Genomic DNA, 18,544 nt, shown 5'->3' with positions numbered 1-18,544 from the left:
CAGATGTGGAACCCTGGATTTGGAGGGCTAAGTGTAAATTTATGCTCAGATTTTCAACTGCGTAGTGGTCAGTGCCCCTAAACCCCATTTTCAAGGGTCAACTATAAAGTTACGTTTAGGAATCTGGAGGGAAATTTAACAGCTTTCCACTTTAGGGCTCCAGACTGGTACCATTGCTCTTTCCTGTTCATTACTATTCTGTTGTAGTGGGAAAAGAGCTATACACAAATGAATGGTTGTGGTTGTGTTCCATTAAAACTTTATTTATAAAAATAGGCAGCAGACCTGTAGACCATTATCTGCTAACCCCTGGTGTACTATACACCAGATACTATTATAAGTATTTTATATGTATTATTCCATTTAAACGTCTTAACCCAAAGCAGTAGTACTCGTTTTATCTCTGTATGAGGCAACTGAGCCACAAATAGATTAAATAACTTGTCCAGTATTACATAGCTGTGAAGTGATGGAGCTAAGACATAAACCCAAACAATCTGACTCCAAAGACTGTACTCTCATAGTATACTGCTTCTTTATTGTAGTAGAACTTCTTTTTTTTCTGTCAGTGTCATAGAACAGTATATATTTTTTGTTAATTTACATATCTTGTGCCTGGCACCTATAACTTTTAATAAGAAGTCTAAAAGTAAAGAGGATCGGACTTCCCTGGTGGCGCAGTGGTTAAGAATCCACCTGCCAATGCAGGGGACACAGGTTCAAGCCCTGGGCCAGGAAGATACCACATGCCACGGAGCAGCTAAGCCTGTGTGCCACAACTACTGAGCCCACACGCCACAACTACTGAAGCCCATGCACCTATAGCCTATGCTCTGCAACAAGAGAAGCCACTGCAATGAGAAGCCTGTGCACCGCAATGAAGAGTAGGCCCCGCTCGCAGCAACTAGAGGAAGCCTGCACACAGCAATGAAGACCCAACACAGCCAAAAATGAATAAATAAACTTTTTTAAAAAGTAAAGAGGATTGTTCCTTAACAGAGAAGTTGGTAATTGTTCAGATGTACTTTTAAGTACCTGGAATCCTATAAGGAGAGAAAAAACTATCATGAGGGGAGTTAGGTTTACTTTTTAGATTAGTAAGTGTCATTATGTTAATTGTTGGCTCCATGATAAGATTTATCTACAATTTAAATATTGTTTAAATTTACTCTGGCATAAATGTATTTTTTTTTTCTTGTCAGTTTGGATTTAGGTGGCGAGTAGAAAAAGAAGTAATTTCAGGGAAAGGTAATTCTTTTTTTTATTTTAGTTTTTAATAGGATAAGGTTATTTTGTTATATTATTGAAGTCACTGGGTAAGATTATTCCTAATATATACAATAAGTGATTATCTACAAAATACAAAGTAAAATTAGAGAAGGTGTATTAATGATATATTGCTAACAAAGTTCAGAATATAATGCTTTAATGGTTTTTACGTTTAGAATTTTTGCTTCTAGGATATTCAGTTGCAGATAAGTAGAAAATGTTCAAAGAGTTAAAAGTTTCCTAGGAAGGAAACTATCAACAGATGAATACTTGAATTTTTCTCTTTATTAATTTTTGGAATAATGTGTTGGTATTACTGTATTCCAGTCAAATCCACATTTTGCAGATAGAAATTAAATATTACTTTGAGCCTAATAATTTTCAGACAGGCTAGTTCTTAGGGAGTCACTGAGTTTGAGCCCAAATATTTAGTCTTACAGAAAAAGAACAAGCATTTGGTAGACAATCAGTAAATGCTTTTTCTATGCAATGTAATCTATTCATAAAATTTTTCTGAAAATTTAATATTTCTGTACTGTCTCATGCTATAAAATTAGCTTTGTATTATTGGTGATTGCATTTAAGTGTTAATCTTTATACTGTCTCACGCTATAAAATTAGCTCTTTATTGGTGATTGCATTTTAAGTGTTAATGCTTCTGAAAACTACATAGGAACATTAAGGAAATAATTTTAAACTAAAAACTTTTAAAAATCTTTGAAAATAAAAGTTTCATTTTTAAATGATTAAACATTTATGCTGTCAGTATGGCTCATATACATCTTCCATAAATTAAGATCAGCCCTAAAGGTACTATAGAGGAGAAGGAAAAAGAATAATTTTAAAGCTATTTTAAACTTTTCTTAGCATTACATTTTAGTTTGTGCTTTTACCTAAGACAATGAGAACTGTTGAAATGTCTATCACAATTTTAAAATTTTATACTTTTATTGAATGGAATTTTCAAGTGACAGTAAGTAATGCTGCCTTTAAGAAAAATTGATGGACATTCTCTAAATTCATGTAATTGAAAAAAGTTTTAATTGAGAAGGGGAAAGAAAGCTATTTGCTGTGACTGAATCTTGGTGCTTTTTTAACAATAGAGCCATTGCTAAACACATACAGATTTAATGAAGTATTTATTTGGAATGAGTAAAACAATGCCAATTTAGAAAAGTTATCAGCCTTTGAACTGGTAATTTTCAAAATTCATTTTGACAGTTTCATTTTTATGAAAAAAAAGCAGTTCCTGTTGGTGCAAATTATTGAGATATAAATGCTTTTTTTAGTTTGTGCAAATAAGTTTGATCTTGTCTTTTTCTGTTGAAGTTAATAATTGTTGAGCAGTTTTTTTTTTTTTCCCCTCTTGGATCATCAGTATTAGTCCTTTTTTGCATAGGTTTTAATATACAATGGATATGATAATAAGGCATTGATTTTAGTGTCAAGTGATTCTAAAATTTAGAGCATCAGGTTTGATTACCCATTCTACTTAATCTCAAAATGCTAGTTAAAATGTGTTTTAAATGTCATTTTATGCTGGTACTTAAATGCCATATTAAAATTTTCAATTTTTATCAATTTTAATATTATTAAATATTGAAAAAGATTGTCCCAGTTGTAAGTGCATGTACTTTGGAAAATATACTTATTCTTTTAGGGTATTAGTGAGTACACTTTTCTAGTACTTCCATCTTCCAAAGTGTAAGATTCCCTTACACGGAGTCACTAAAACTCTGTATCTTAATATAAACATTCAACTTGATAGGTAGTCAACTATCTATCAGGTAAAGAATTTTGGAACTTTTTTTTTTTTTTAAACAGTTCATTCAGCAATTTGATTTGATTGTTGAACATACCACAATTATTGTGGTCAGTTTTTTAATGATTATTTTATAAAGCTAGGAATTTATATATGTATGTCATGTATGTTATGTATGTATGTTGAGTAAATTTCAGAGGTAATACCAGATTGTATAGATAAATATTGTCACCAACCATCATAGCTAATATTCCTTCCTTTATTTGCAGGCCAGTTTTGCTGTGGAAATAAATGTTGTGATAAAAAAGAAGGCTTAAAGAGTTGGGAAGTTAATTTTGGTTATATTGAGCATGGTGAAAAGAGAAATGCGCTTGTTAAATTAAGTAAGTTGACTTTAGGTGGGGTATGATTGATTTCTTCAAAGTTTATCTAGTAATTTAGATTTTAAAATATATAGGCTAATTTAAGATCCAATTAAAAATTTTTAATGTATCTTCTTGGGAACTCTTTTTTTCTCAGAGCTTCTGAAAGTTGCAAGAGTGACATTAGGGGAAATAGTTCTAATGCCAAAGGTAAACCAGTAATTCGTGAAGTGAAGACCTCTTTCCATTAATTTGAGAATGTCACCAGTGCAGAGTGAGATGCAAAGTATCAGAAAAGGCAATATAAAATCTCGCATTAGCTGATAGCCATATTGTTATGGTGTAGACTTTATTGACTGTCAATAAAGAAAAAATTTTAGAAGGGCAGATTTTTCTTGATATTAGTCTTAAAAGCTTAGGATTATAACCCAGAATACAGAAGTTTCTCTTAATATACATGTTTTAGGATCTGTTGCTTATTCTTTTTTTTTCTCCTAAGCTAGTCTTTTATGTGTCAGCTTCTTCTCTGCCTCATGTTAACAACCTTCTCTGGTTCCTAAATACGTGTGCCCTTAGAGTGTCTGCCCACTCCGGGTAGAAATCAAGGATTTCCCCATATGCTACTTGGTACACACCAATGAAGGTTGGTGTCTGAGTTCTTCCTGGAAGTGCTTATGAGGAAGAGTCAACTAGTGTGAACTGAGATTAAAGCAAAAAAGAGACCACAATAGAGGAACTTTTTTGAAAGTTCTTTTACATTTCAAAACTCTTAGAGTACTTCAGAGGAAATGACTATACCCACACTATTGTTATTAGATGTCTTTGATGTGAGATACAATTCTGCCTGTGAAACAGTTTGCTTTTAGAATAACTTGACAGCACCATTTTCTAAAGCAATGGCAGAATATTTTCAATTTCTCAAGCATTCTAATTCAATTTTTATTATATATATACATTTTTTGAGGTGGGAGAGAATCAGATTGTTTTCTTCAGATTATTTGTTTCCCCTCTTACAGTAAAGGAATGTAAAGAAAAATGACAATTTATGATATTAAAAGTAAAGTAGCAGTGCAGTTATTAAAATTTAGCAGTTCTGTGCTGTTACTCTTTTTTTTTTTTTTTTTTAGGATTATGCCAAGAATGTTCCTTTAAATTAAATTTTCATCACAGGTAATATGATCTTTTAAAATGTGGTTGTTAATTTTAGTACTCTTGGACGTAGTCACCTGCACTGGATGTCTAAAGTGGACTTGAGTGGTTGATGGTTTAATTAGTTGGTCGTATATAAAATCCGCCATTACCATATGACCACATAAACCAGGGAACTGGAAGTTTGTCATGCCTAACTCTAGTCAAGCAGTTTTAAATGTGAAGGCCTGTGCAGGGTGGTAGATAGATGCTAGAATTTTTGGTTTGGAATCAGTGTTCAGATACTGTAATATTCTTAGAAACTATATTGTAAAGCAGGTCTTCATAAAGTGATTCCTATGTCTCATTCAAGCATTGTTTTAATTAGAGTTTGTCATTCTTACAAAGGATTATACCTCTATACTCATTTTAGATGTTAAAGTCAGGCTCCTATTGAATGAGCTAGACTGTGTCTGCCATACTGAATGGGGAAGGAGTATCATTGTTCTGCATTGTGCAGTATATATAGATAGTAGGCTTTCCTATGTATTCCTCTCAGCTAATCCACTTGCTAGTCTTCTTGGGCAAGCTATGTAACCTCTGTAAGACTCAATTTTATTATCTCTAAAAATGAGTATACTAAGGTTATTGTGGGGATTAAATGAAAATGCATATAAAACGCTTGACACAGTGTCTGACGTATGGTAAGTCAAGCATAATGAAGTCCCTGGCGTTGCAGATGTTCAGACAAAATCTGTGTAACCTGGCATGATTGTAGTGGTCAAGTTTCATGTCCTGAGTAACACTTGAAAGTCTTAACAGTAAGATTCTGCAACTTTATAAAATGTATATATTAGTATATTAATTTAAAATCAGCTGTGTTCTAAATGAGCCTTATCTAGTATTTTAGCTATTAAAAATAAATAAAAAATTTTAAATTCTTAAAATTAGCAAAGTTTTTAGATTACTTGATTTCCCCTCTCTATCAGTGATACTGGAAGATAACAAAGTTTTATTTGACCTTGAGTTTCGAGCTTCATTTCAAGATTGAAATTATTCTTACAAGAGGCAAGAAGTTATTACTGTCTTAAACAGTATTGTAGTATTTGGTGTATCTTAATTTGAAAGGTCTGATAAGCAAGTTTCTTGAAAGTAATCCACTCTGTTGTCTCTTCATCCTCTTTCCCAGTCCCAGTTTCAGCATTATCACCTTTTCCTATTTCGTGTTTCTTTTCTTAACCAATTAAAATCAGTTGTTTGCCAGCTATGGCACTGACAACCTTGTAAACTTGGCCTAGAAGAGATAAAGCTACAGCAGTAAAAGGATAAGTGGTCTAAAGTAGATATATGAGTTAACAGTAAGCTTTTCCATCCTCTTTCTATTATACCTTTGCTGTATTCCTTTATTCTTAAGAGTAGAATTTTCTATTTACTGGTGGTTGAGAACTGTTAGAGTGGTTTCTTCTTGTATGTGTTTTTTCAAAGTGTAGGTGGATATGAATTATGTGGAGGAAAATGAGATTTGATTTTGTAATTTTTTTAGAATGGCTAAATGATAAAATATAGAAAAGAAATGAGTAAAAGCTGTGATTTACATTTACTAAGGTTTGTACACAGAACTTATAAAAAGTAATCCTTTGTGTCAGAGTGTTCAGGCTTCATAATCTTACAGAATTGTTTTAATTAATACACTAACCTAAAATATTTACAGACTCATTTAAGGGTTCCTTATTATGTAAGCTACATTTTAAAAATGAGTACTTTAACTGATTTGACTTTTTTACCCATTGATATTTATTTTTTGTAAAATTCAGTTGAAAAAGTTAACTTTATATTATTCAACATAAAGGAGAAAAGAAGTCAAGTCAAAAAAAAGAAAGGATAAAGCCAGAAAAGATTGTGAAGAGTCATCACATAAAAAATCCAGATTATCTTCTGTAGAAGAGTCCTCTAAGAAAAAGGATAAAGGTAAAAGGGAATTAAAATAGAATATTTACTCATATTTCTGAACATGAAGTATAATCTGCCGTATGTCACAAATGTTGAATTTAATTAGTAAATGCATTTAGAATTCTGTTTTATAGTAGTTGAAAGGAAACTGGTTGGAGAATTTAGATATGAATTTACAGTAACTTACAGGAGTTTCAATAACAAGGTTGGTTTTGATTCATTTTTGGCAGATGGTATAATATTGCAACAGCATTCTAATTTCTGGATTTGTTACTTACAGACTTGTTACCTTGAGCAAGTCACTGAATTTCTTGAGTTTCACTTTCCTCGTGTACATAGTGGTGATATGAATACCTGCTCTCTATACTGCTGGTGCTTATTGTGGAGAATCAAATAAGGATGTGAAAGGCACTTTGAACACTGTAAATCAGTACATAACCTATAAGTCAGTTTAACATTGTAACACTATGATTTCAATTATCATGGTCTGTGTGATTTTTCTCACTAGCTTATGAGCTTCTTGAAATGATAGAGGTTGATAGTTATGTGTCCTCAGAACCTAACATGGTGCTGTGCACATACAATTAGTAAATAACTGTTACATTCAAATCCAAGTCAACTGCTACTTCTTCCTCAGCAGTCCTTAAGCTAAGCCTTAGTTTTCTCATGTGTAAAATGGTCATGATAACCTTACCTAGTAAGTCATAGGATTTTTCAGAAGTTGAAATGAGATAATGCATGTAAGCAGTTTGCATAGTACTTGGTACATAGTTAGCTATTACGAAGGTTACTGCTAGTTGCTTTTTTAGTCCATAATAAAGTAGAGTCAAATTGACTATAACTTAGAGTGAATTGGACTTAAATTAGGTAGGTAATGGTAGATTGAATTAGATTCCAGCCTATGTTAACATAATACTTGAACAGGAGAGGGCTGCCTTGCTCCAGCTATGAAGATCATTAGATATGTTACGTTCTTACGTACACTTTTTTCTTCTAACATGTCATGATACATTCAGGTATATGTATTGCCAGGTTTTTGACTTGGTAAAATCGATAGATGTTGAGAGGAAAAATACTGATATTCTATTGTTTATTGAGAAATGGTATTTGAAACAGAATACCTTTTTTGTCTCTAAATCATGTTTCAAATTTCAAAATAAATTTTAATTAAGTGTGAGAATCTCACTTGAGTTTTTAAAAATTTTTATTTATCCTCATGTGCCAGTAAAATATTTAGTGTATTATATCTGAAGATTTTGTAGCATTTACTATTATATAATATATTTATATCATAGTATGATACTATGTTAATCATTGCATATTCCAAATTAAAGAAGAACTAATCCCTGCCTTATAAAAGTTTATTCAGTACCTCCAAAACAGATAATTAGGTAGCTGGATACTCAGGACTAGGGATGGGGTTGCACCCCTCAAATTATAATATATATATGCATGTGATCTTCCTTATAGATGTTTTTCCTTTAGTGTTCTATATTTCGGTAGGTGATACCTCTGTCAACCTAAAAACTAATATCGGAAATCGGGAAATTATCCTTGATGCCTTCTTTTTTTCTCGTTACTTATGTAAATACTATCAGTTTTACCCCCAGGGTATGTATTTCTCATGTTCTCTCTAGTCTAGTTCAAACTACCATGTTTTCTCATCTAGGCTACTACTATATTATCCGTACTGATTCTAACACTGTCTTGTCATCCCACCTCCCTCTCCTTAATCCATTCTCCATCTAGTAGTGATTTCCTATGTTCTTAGGATATAACCAATATCTGGACAAAGCCCAAAGGCTCTATATGATCCAGCATACAAGGCTTGTTTATCACTACTCTTCACCTTACATTCACACTCCACCCACATAGCCTTTCAGTTTCTAGAAAATGCCAAACTTCTTTCTGTTTAAGGACTGTATAGGTGCTGCTTCCTCTCTAAAACCTCCAGTCCCATCCTAACTCATCCTTCAGATTTAAGCTTAAATGTCACTTCCTCAGGGATCCTTTCCTGACCATGAATCTAAATTAGGACTCCCATTTATAATGCTTTCACAACCTTGGAACTTTTCCTTCATTACACATATGACAGTTACATAAAACACAAGGAGAACAGGGGTTCTGTCTGCTGTGTTTATTGCTTTATCCCTAGCACCCCACTAGCACAGGTAAGGCATAAATAATAAAGAATAAGAAAATGAAAGACTTGAAGATTGTTTCAGGGCAACTTCAGAGATAGAAAACCAAAGCAGAGTGGAATTGAGACATCTGTGCCTTATATACTCTTTATTCAGAGCACCTTTCATAGCAGAGAGCACAGGGTATAGTTCTTTTTCTCAGCTTCTTTGGTATAAAGCAGAAAATGACAACATCTTAGCAAACTTTTAGGAAAACCATGTAGACCTCTTTAATATCTTCTCATCTGGGATCGATCATCTGGAATTAGGTTGATCTTGATATGATACTTTCTTGCCAGGCCACCTTAATTTGGCCCAGACTTGAATAGTAATTAGTAAATGCTTAATATCGCAGCTGCATTTGGACTGTTGGCATTCCTCAGAACAATTACTTTCTTGATCTTTTTCCTATCTTTTCAGCCTCTCCTCAGCCTCTTGACTATAATTCCTCCTCCATCTTACCCTTGTTGGAATTGCTCAAGGCTCTTACAGAGCTTCTCTTTATTCTCTCTGTTCTCCCTGTGTGATCTCATCAACCCCAATAGCCTTAGGTTACCATCATACAAAATGTTAAATAAGTGGATGGATGGATGGATAATTGGATGGCTAGATAGCTGAATGGATAGAGAGGAAATGTAAGAAAGATCAAAGCTTGACTTTGAGGACCAGTCTGCTTTGGCAGGTGTGAACAGAACAGGATATTTAGGTAAATTGTCTTGGCAGGAAGTTCAAGATCTTACCCCTCCCACCTCCACCCTGCCCCCAAGCTCAGTTCCTTGGGTAGGCATTTTCTGACACCCTTCACCCCACTCCTCCAGGCAAGATTAGGTCCCTCTTAGCACATTCTGATAGCATCCTGCACTCTCCTTTAGAAATACATATCACTCTTGGAATAATTTTTCTGTGAAGGAAGGGACTGTGTGACTTGTTTAATTCTCTATCCCCAGTTCCTAAGCACAGTGCTTGCCCCACATAGTAGGCATTCAGTAAATGTTAGGTGAGTGAGTCAGTGAAATCAACCAATTTCTCAATGTTGAAAGGAACATCAGAGATCAGCCCTGGAATCATGATCAAAAAGATTTTCTGTGGTTTCACCTTTCAAAATATGGTCCTTTGCATTGTCATCACTTGGGAGCTTGTTAGAAATGCATAATTTCAGACCCTTCCAGATCTCCTAAATCAGAGTTGCACTTTAAGTTCCCAGAATGATTCATATGTACAATAAAGGTTAAGATGCACTGCTCTTTATCATTTATTTGTTCTGCTTTAGCTTCAACACCTCCAGGGAAAAGGTACCCATTATCCAAAATACTCCTTTACATTTCAGACAGCTGTAATTGCTAGCAGGTTTCTCTTAACATTTAGCCCAAACGTACAACTTCTTCCTTCTGGTTCCAGTTGTGTCCTTTTTTTAACCTATAGACACTTGGAAGCAGGTATCATTGTTCCTTACATGACAGAGAAGATGACAGAGAAGAATACATTTCTTTTGCCATTGGAAGTTTAGCTATGTTTTTATTTGCTCTCTGATGACTAGGAAATAAGTAGGAGTGAAGAAACAACATAAAGCAGTTGTTGCAGTCCAGGCCTTGGCTTCCTTTGGAATCTTGACCCCTGTAGTTCTCACACCCTCTTGTCTGGCCTTAAGGGGCCATTCATGCTACAACTTGGGCTAATTATGAGACCTGTCCAGGGAGGTTGGAGGAATTGTTACTCTCCATCTGTTTTCTGTTCTTTTTTGAGTTAGCACCCTTCAGAAATATTTCCCCTGAGGTCTTACTGCAGGAGATTGTATAATGATGATTTTTTTAGATTAATAGATCTTCAGTACTTTTTCTGTTTCCCTCGCTGGGTAAACCATTGTAGAATTGAAAATGTTTGTTTTATGACATAATTTTTTGTGTGATTTTCAATTACAGAGAATTCTCACCTGTATATGATCTTCAAAAAAGATTAAGAAAGATTTTTTTAAATCTTTTTTCTTAAAAGATTAAGAAAAGGCATTTATTTGTAAACTGCTTTCAGTTGTTGAACATCTGTAGATAAAATATTGTTTGTATTGCAGCTAATCTATGAGGGTTTTTTTGGCTTTTTTTGTCCTAGCAACATGAGATTTTTTTTTTTATAGGTGTTCATTATTTTTTATGTTTTGTGCTAGGTATTCCAGGCTGTACAAGAGCATAAAACACCCCTCCCTAAAAGAATCTAACATTTTAATTAGGGAGATAAGTCTAAGGAACAGGAAAGATTAGAAGACAGTGAAGTGCTTTCCTGCAAGTCTATACACTAGACTATTGGGAAGAATTCCAGTTATAGCTATAGCTGTTACACCACTGCAAGATGATTCTTGACAAAACAGTGCTGGGTTTTTTGTTTTTGTTTTTCATCACATTCACTCTCAGTGAAATCAGAAAATTCTATCAACAGTGTCAGTTTTTATTTAATAAAAGTATACAGATTCACGTTATTTACAGTTTAGGTTTCCCACAAACTGTAACTTGTTCTGATGTAAATTTTTGTTGTTTTTGTACTGTGTGAGAAAAATCATAGAAAAAAGAGCAAAAGTGTATTTCTTCCCCATATTAGAACATTTAAAAGTTTCTTATGTCAAGTATAGAAGAGCATAAATTTCTTTTTTTCAGTAAATACAGTGGATAAACATTTTAACCTCACATCATGAAGTGTGAAGGAAGAGAACAAGAGGGATGAAGTTGGGATAGAAAAAGAATTGGGGAGGTGGATTAAAATTTAAGAAATGTTGCTTATATTGCACAAGACTGAGTGATCTCTTGTCATTTGGTGATTTTGATCGATCAAATTAAATATATGGTTTGTACATAGAAAGCAAATGTTAGCAACGGTTGTTACTGGTCAGTTTTTAATAAGTCCTGTAGTTTTCATCAGATTGGATTTCATTGAATATTTGCTACAAATTTTATTGTTTCTTCCCTGCAACATTCCAAAAAGTATTCACAATGACTTACAAAAATATATACTATAAGATTTTTTTAAAGGTGAAATCAAAATAATGGAAAAATAAGATAGAATAGGAAAGTAAAGCTAGAGGTAAAATTAATACAGACAAATATTTACCAAAAAGTCTTGCATAATTGCAAAAGTAGATCATAGATTTGTCACTGTCCTTCCTAACAACCAAACCAAAGAAAGGAAACCACCAGTAGAATGATTAATTGTACCCATACAATATTAAAGAGAACTCGCAGGGTGTTCAGTTTTTCCAGGCAGTTTTGAGAGCAGAATCTACTGTGGATTCATAAAAGGGGGTATCCATTTGTGATATAACAAACAGTAACCTTGTATCTCAACAGTAATATGATGTAGAATTTCTTAAAGAACTTGCAATAAATAGGGTCTAACAAAGTGTAGTTCAATAACATACCTAATTTATGTTATAATATCTGGACTTATTTATAGAAATTTAGAGATTTGAGACTTCTAGCCTTACTTGTAAATTTATAAACTTAAGAGTTAATTTTTTTCTGATTTTAAAGTAATATATATTTATGTGGCAAACTCAGGAAAATATTTAGTAATTGCTCCAAATCACCATTCAATTTAAACTTTATTAGCATTTTAGTATATAATTCTTAAGGAGAATTTTTAAGTGTTTAGTAATCAGAAATTTTAGAGAAATAGAATTTTAAAGATATTTACTGTTTAAAAATTTAATGAAGAGGGAGATATCAGTGGAGGTATTCCTCTACTTTAGGAATACAACGTATTCTTTATGAATTACTTTACTCATACCATTTTGTTTTCAACATATTTGAAGTGTCCTTAAAGCACTGACACTTCCTTTCTCCCCATGTGAATCCTAATCTATCAGTAGCTCCTTCTTCTACATTAGGTTAAGTTTCCTGACAGTTTATAGAACATAGCCAGGCATGAGACAATAGACTTAAGCTATCTGAGGATGGGGTAGTAAGTATATATAGTTTTAGAAAGCATACACAGTTTAAAATGGGAAATTTTATAGTTTTTGCCAATTTCCAACTATATGTTGCAGTGAGAGGTGTGAAGGCCTATTTAATGCAAAAAAAAACCATTGCCCTTCTCCAATTCCAATTTTTTTTAAAAAATCTTTTGGGGAAAGGGCTTGACTGACTTGTTTATATTAATTCTTTCATTTGCTCTTCCTTCCTTCTCCCTCCCACTGTTCTTCCCCCAGCCCTCTCAAACCTCCCTCATTTCCCGGAAATAATCTTAAGTCTCTTCACCCTCTTCAGCTAGGTCAAACTTCTGGTGGTAGGGAGAGGAGAATACTGTAGCCAACCTGAAGAATCTCTAGCTTAGATTGGTTCTTGAAGTAGAACCATTTCAAGCAGGGGACATGTACCTTGTTATAGTTTGCCAAACCCAGATATCTTCTCAGGTGGTCAGTGACCTGTCTTAGGTGGTCTTGGCAATTTTACAACTCAAATTCTGCTGTTTCTATTATATATTTCATTTCCATTTGGATAATATTCAGTTACCCTTTTACCCTCATTTAACATATGGATTATTTACACCAGATCCATAAAGAAAAACCCAATTTCTATAGGGAAAAAGAATTTTAACTTGCTTTTGTTGATTGTCAGCCATAATCGCAAGTGGTTTAGTTGTATACCTCATTTAATCGTAGTAATGGGCATATAATATCCCATTTTGCAGATAAGAGAACCAAGACCAGAGAATTTACATAAATTGCCTAAGGTCAAATAGTTGGTTAATGGCAGAGCTACGATTAAACACAGGTGTATAACTCCAGAGTCTGCTCTTTTACTTATATCATCAATAACTGTTCATCAGTGAATCAAAAGTTAGTCTACTCTTTTTTTTTTTTTTTTTTTTTTTTTTGTGATACGCGGGCCTCTCACTGTTGTGGCCTCTCCCGTTATGGAGCACAGGCTCCGGATGCGCAGGCTCAGCGGCCATGGTTCACGGGCCCAGCCGCTCCGTGGCATGTGGGATCCTCCCGGTCCAGGGCACGAACCCATGTCCCCTGCATCGGCAGGCGGACTCTCAACCACTGCGCCACCAGGGAAGCCCCTAGTCTACTCTTTATACCTCAGTTTGGGCAGATATATTACACAAATCCACATTAAATGATTTGATCTCTGTCTCAGTTCTATCTGTAAAATGGGTATAAAGAGACTTGACTTCATTGGATTATTATCAGAGTCAAGTGAAATAAACATGTAAAGCATGTGTCTTATATGAAGTAATCTTTGATAACCTGTAGCTATTATATCAGAGAAAAGGAAAATACTGGACATTAGATTTTGTGTTTGTTCTTCACAATGGGTCAGATCAAAAATTAAGTCTGTAAAAGTCTGACCTGTGCATTGTTTTCATAATTGGAGACTTGCCACTTCTTCAGTAGGCCAAGTTATTTAGATATGTAATATCCAGAAAAACCAAGATGGTGGACCTACTTGCATTATTCAAAGCATATAGGGAAAATTACATGCAGTTTGCATTACATTCTAAAAGGAACATTGAAAACTTAAAGCAGGTCAAGAATAGAAGAACCAAAGTGTTGTCAGAACTTGAAATGTTGTTATAGGAGGAAGGTTGAAGGAACCGTAGATGTTTAGCTTAGGAAAAAGTGAAGAGGGAAGGGGTAAGGAGGTAGACATGGAAACTGTAGATATTTTCAAGACTGCTACTATGTAGGAGACTTATTTTTGGTGGCTGGTTGGCATAACCAGAGTCTATGGATAAAGATAGCCCAAGGACAGATTTTTGCCTTAATTTAAGGAAAAATTTGTCAATTAGAACTATCTGAAGAAAGGAATGGGCTGCTTCAGGAAGTAGTGAGGTGTTTAGATTGGACAGCCAGTTGTTATTGGAAGTATTACAGTAAGATGTTCATTTATTGGATAAGGGCTGGACCTCCAAGCTCCCCTTCCAGTACAGAGTCAGTGACTTAAATTCTGATCCCCGCTTGTCAATAATTACTGTGTAGATTTGACACTGATACAAATGCAAGCATCATTTTGTGTTGCCCATTGTTCTAAATGCAGTACCCTTTCCACCTCTGGCAGGTTGTAGCAGTTATCAAAAAAATGATTTGTAGTTACTGTCAACCTCATGGAATTAGGTATTATAGATTCGTAGTTAAATATTAATAGATTCATAGGGTTGTAAGGGACCTTAAAGGTCATATAATCCAGTCTTGTAGATTTGATTCTCTAGGGATATTTGATCACTTTTTCAGCATGTCCTCTTTCAAAGACAGTTATTTTATAATGTTATTCTAAACTAATTGTACTTTTTAGTAAAACTGGATCGTCTGTTATCAGAAAACTGGTGTAGGAAAGCTGGCATGTGGGCAGTACTCTTGAGAGGGAACAAGAAAACAGGTGGTTGTAAGGCCTTTTGAAATTAGCTGCCCACTTTCAAAGGCCTTGTAGGTTTGTTCTCTGACATCATTGACAGGATAACACCATGGTGATAACTTTACTAGGCCTAATTAGTTTTTCTGTGCTTTCTTTATCTCAGTTAGTGAATTTTCATAAAAATAAGAGCAGAAGACTTTTTTGTTTGTTTTGTTTTTGTTTTTTGTTTTTTGGCTGCATTCGGTCTTTGGTCTTTGTTGCTGCGCACGGGCTTTCTCTAGTTGTGGCAAGCAGGGGCCTACTCTTTGTTGTGTGCAGGCTTCTCATTGCGATGGCTTCTCTTGTTGCAGAGCATGGGCTCTAGGTGCACAGGCTTCAGTAGTTGCAGCATGCGGGCTCAGTAGTTGTGGCTCACGGGCTCTGGAGCGCAGGCTCAGTAGTTGTGGTGCACGGGCTTAGTTACTCTGCGGCATTTGGGATCTTCCCGGACCAGGGCTTGAACCCGTGTCCCCAGCATTGCAGGTGGATTCTTAACCACTGTGCCATCAGGGAAGTCCCAAGCAGAGTACTTTTTTCTTTTCGCATATTCAGTTTGGGACACTGGCAGTTCCAGTGCTGGCTGTCATTGAGTGGGAATCTTATTCCCAGAGCTTTATAATTTTATCATCTTTGTGTGTAGATCATTAGAAGCACAACCCCCGTTCCCTTTTTTATTTTTTTGCTGTTTTTGTTAGAATTTGTGCTAGAATAGATTCAGTTAGGACCAAAGTTCAGACATACATGTTGATTCAAGGATCAAAGTCCAACAGGAAAAAAAGGCTAGAACCATCAAGGCAAATCAGTACTGTTTTATTTTTGTGTTGTGTTTAACTAAGGTGCATTCTGTATTGACAGGCCAAATTTGTGTCACTTCTTTTCCAGATTAATGGTCATTATTGGAGAGGAATTATTTGCTAACATAATTACTTTGTGGCATATAATTTTATTGTCTCATAATACATGTTTCAGTATTTGATAATTTTTAGTTGACTAATATAGGGTGATTCATTTGAAACATGTCTATTTTATGTTCTAAAAATAAAATTTATTGTTTTTACTGATGTTTAAAGGTAATACATGATTATTGTTTAAAATACAAAAAAAATTTGGAAATGCTTAAAGAGTAAAACTATCCCAGGCCCACAGGTAATATAATCACTGTTAAGTTTGGTTGGTCCTTACAAACTTATTTATATATGTGTGTGTGTGTGTGTGTGTGTGTATTTATATACACAAACACGCATATATAAATAATAATATATATATCTATATGTAGATCTGTTTTAATACAAATTGTATTATACTATGCCTGCTTTCTGTAACTTTTTAAAATTTTGATATAGCATACACATTTTTCTATGGTAATTCAGGTGTGCTATGGAGTTTTTTTTAATAGCTGTATAGTATTTATTTAACCAAGCCTTAATCCCTAATTGGTGGGGATTTAACTTGTTTTCTTTTGCTGTTGTTGTTATACAGTGGACATCTTTGTACATATATCTGAGTGCTCGTTTATTCTAAGTAAATAATTAAATTCCTAAAAGCATTGCTGGTCAAAGGGTATCTATATTTTAAAGTGATCTATATTGCCAGATTTTCCTCAAGAAAATGGTATTTACTCCTAACAATGTATGAGAACATCCATTTCTTCTTCTAGTTAATGTAATCAGCATTAATTTTTTTTAAGTCTGACAAATTTTTTTTCATAATTTAACTAGCTAGTCCTATATACTAGTTCAGTTCTTAAGGTCTTGATCCTAATGTAAATACTCTACAGAAATCTTACCCTGCATGTCTTTTGTATGATCAATAAAAATAAGAAACTAAATTAAAGACAACTGTATTGCAAGAGATAATTCCTTTATAATATAGAGTTAATATTGGAATTGTTACTTTAACTCAGTATAATTTATAGAAGTTTCCCATGAGACTTTAAATCTTTGGTCTATTTGCTGAGGCTCTTTGGTATATATCAGCTTATTATTTTTCAAAAGAATTTATTGGTCTGGAAAAGTGCATTAAATTTTCAGAGAGCCATAAAAGTTGAAGCTAAACCACAGGTAAATCTGGAATTTATTTAATTGCATTGGTGGGTAGTTCAAAATGTGTTTTAAATGTAATGTGCACATTTTAAAAAATCTCTTTTAAATGAACAGGAAGCTCTGATGAGGAAGGAAGTACTTCAGAATCTGAACTTTGGAAGGGCCCACTGCCAGAGACAGATGAAAAATCACAGTAAGTCCTGATAATAGTATTAATAGACAATGATAATGCATACCTTCTACATCAGTCTAGGAAGCTCTGACTACAGCCATTTTTGATAACAGTTAATGAAAAACTTAGCATCATGAATGTCTTTTTAAAGCCAAGGAACACCTAGCCTGCTAAGGTCAGAGTTTATTCCCAGCCATTGTTTATGGCCATAAACAGCCAACTTGTCCAGCTCCCTCTTGGTGAGTAAATCTTTCCTCAGTTCACATTGACAGATGACCCCCTAGTCTTTGCTTTTATTGTTTCAGAGAGATACTGTTTACTAGCTTCCAGAGCAGCCTATCCATGCTATTCTGATTATTATAAACCTATACAGGGGAGCCCCTTGAAGATATACACAGGTGTAAACGTTTTCTTGCCAACAGCCACCTTACACCCCAGAGATACACAAGTCAACACATGCATTGTTCTCTGCTATTGGTTGGAAGAGCTATCTGCATATAGGCTGGAATATTATCAGTTCTTCTCATATACTGGGATGTTCACCACTTGAGCTTTATCTGTTGAAAGGGGATAAAATAATACCTACTACATAGAGTTTATTGTGAAGATTTAATAGAATAAAGAATGTAAAGCACCTGGTCTGGCACAATACCTACCAATATAGTAAGTGCTCAATAAATTTTAGTCCCATTTTGTTACTCTAGGCATATTGGTTCATAATAAGAGACCTGTTGAATCAATCATAATTCACTAATTTAAGCTGATTATAAAACATATTGCTAATTATATAATATGGTCTCAGTGTAATAGAATTCAGGTGTGTTGGAAAGTTTTTTTTTTTTTTAAAAGATTAGTTTTTTTCTATGACCTTAACCTTTATTTTTGTCAGCCAAGTAAAGAATTCCCAAATGAGTCGTCATTATAGATCAGATTATAAAAAAGGTATCACTATCCTAGTAAAACTATCAACTGAACTTTTGACCATATAACTTTCCCTTGAAGAGCTGAAAATGACAGAATAGGTCTTGGAGTCAACTCACCTTTTTGGCAGTAAAGATACATGAATAAAGCCTAAGAGGGGTTTCATAATCCAAAGCTCTTTGTGACCTTATAAAAACTTGACATCAGGTACTGACATCTAAGTTCACACAGAAATTCAGCTAATTTCATATATTTAAGTTCTTACTACAATTTTAAAAATTCTACTGCATTTTGCTGTCATGCTTGGGAAAAGGGACAGTAGCCAGGAGAATACCAAATTGTAGGTAATTTTAAATCAACTTTATCTGATTCTGGAAT

General features: G+C 34.1%; 1 protein-coding gene across 3 annotated transcripts in view; it reads left to right on the top strand.

The window, feature by feature from the left end:
- LOC111172479 (protein FRA10AC1) overlaps positions 1-18,544 on the top strand; it is a 49,627-nt gene that overhangs the window by 20,071 nt on the left and 11,012 nt on the right. For 2 of the 3 annotated variants that reach the window (XM_022569310.2, XM_022569309.3), the window contains exons 9-13: positions 1,203-1,248; positions 3,301-3,414; positions 4,521-4,563; positions 6,371-6,489; positions 17,188-17,266. In XM_022569310.2, the coding sequence (XP_022425018.1) occupies positions 1,203-1,248; positions 3,301-3,414; positions 4,521-4,563; positions 6,371-6,489; positions 17,188-17,266 (401 nt within the window). The remainder of the gene's footprint in view (positions 1-1,202; positions 1,249-3,300; positions 3,415-4,520; positions 4,564-6,370; positions 6,490-17,187; positions 17,267-18,544) is intronic. The other variant, XM_089897944.1, reaches the window with a different exon arrangement.

This window comes from Delphinapterus leucas, chromosome 16 (assembly GCF_059928025.1).
Source record: "Delphinapterus leucas isolate spDelLeu-1000000601 "Yukka" chromosome 16, BTC_Dleu_Yukka2, whole genome shotgun sequence".
In the NCBI taxonomy this organism is placed as follows: Eukaryota; Metazoa; Chordata; class Mammalia; order Artiodactyla; family Monodontidae; genus Delphinapterus; species Delphinapterus leucas.
This window is presented reverse-complemented; position numbering and strand designations above follow the sequence as displayed.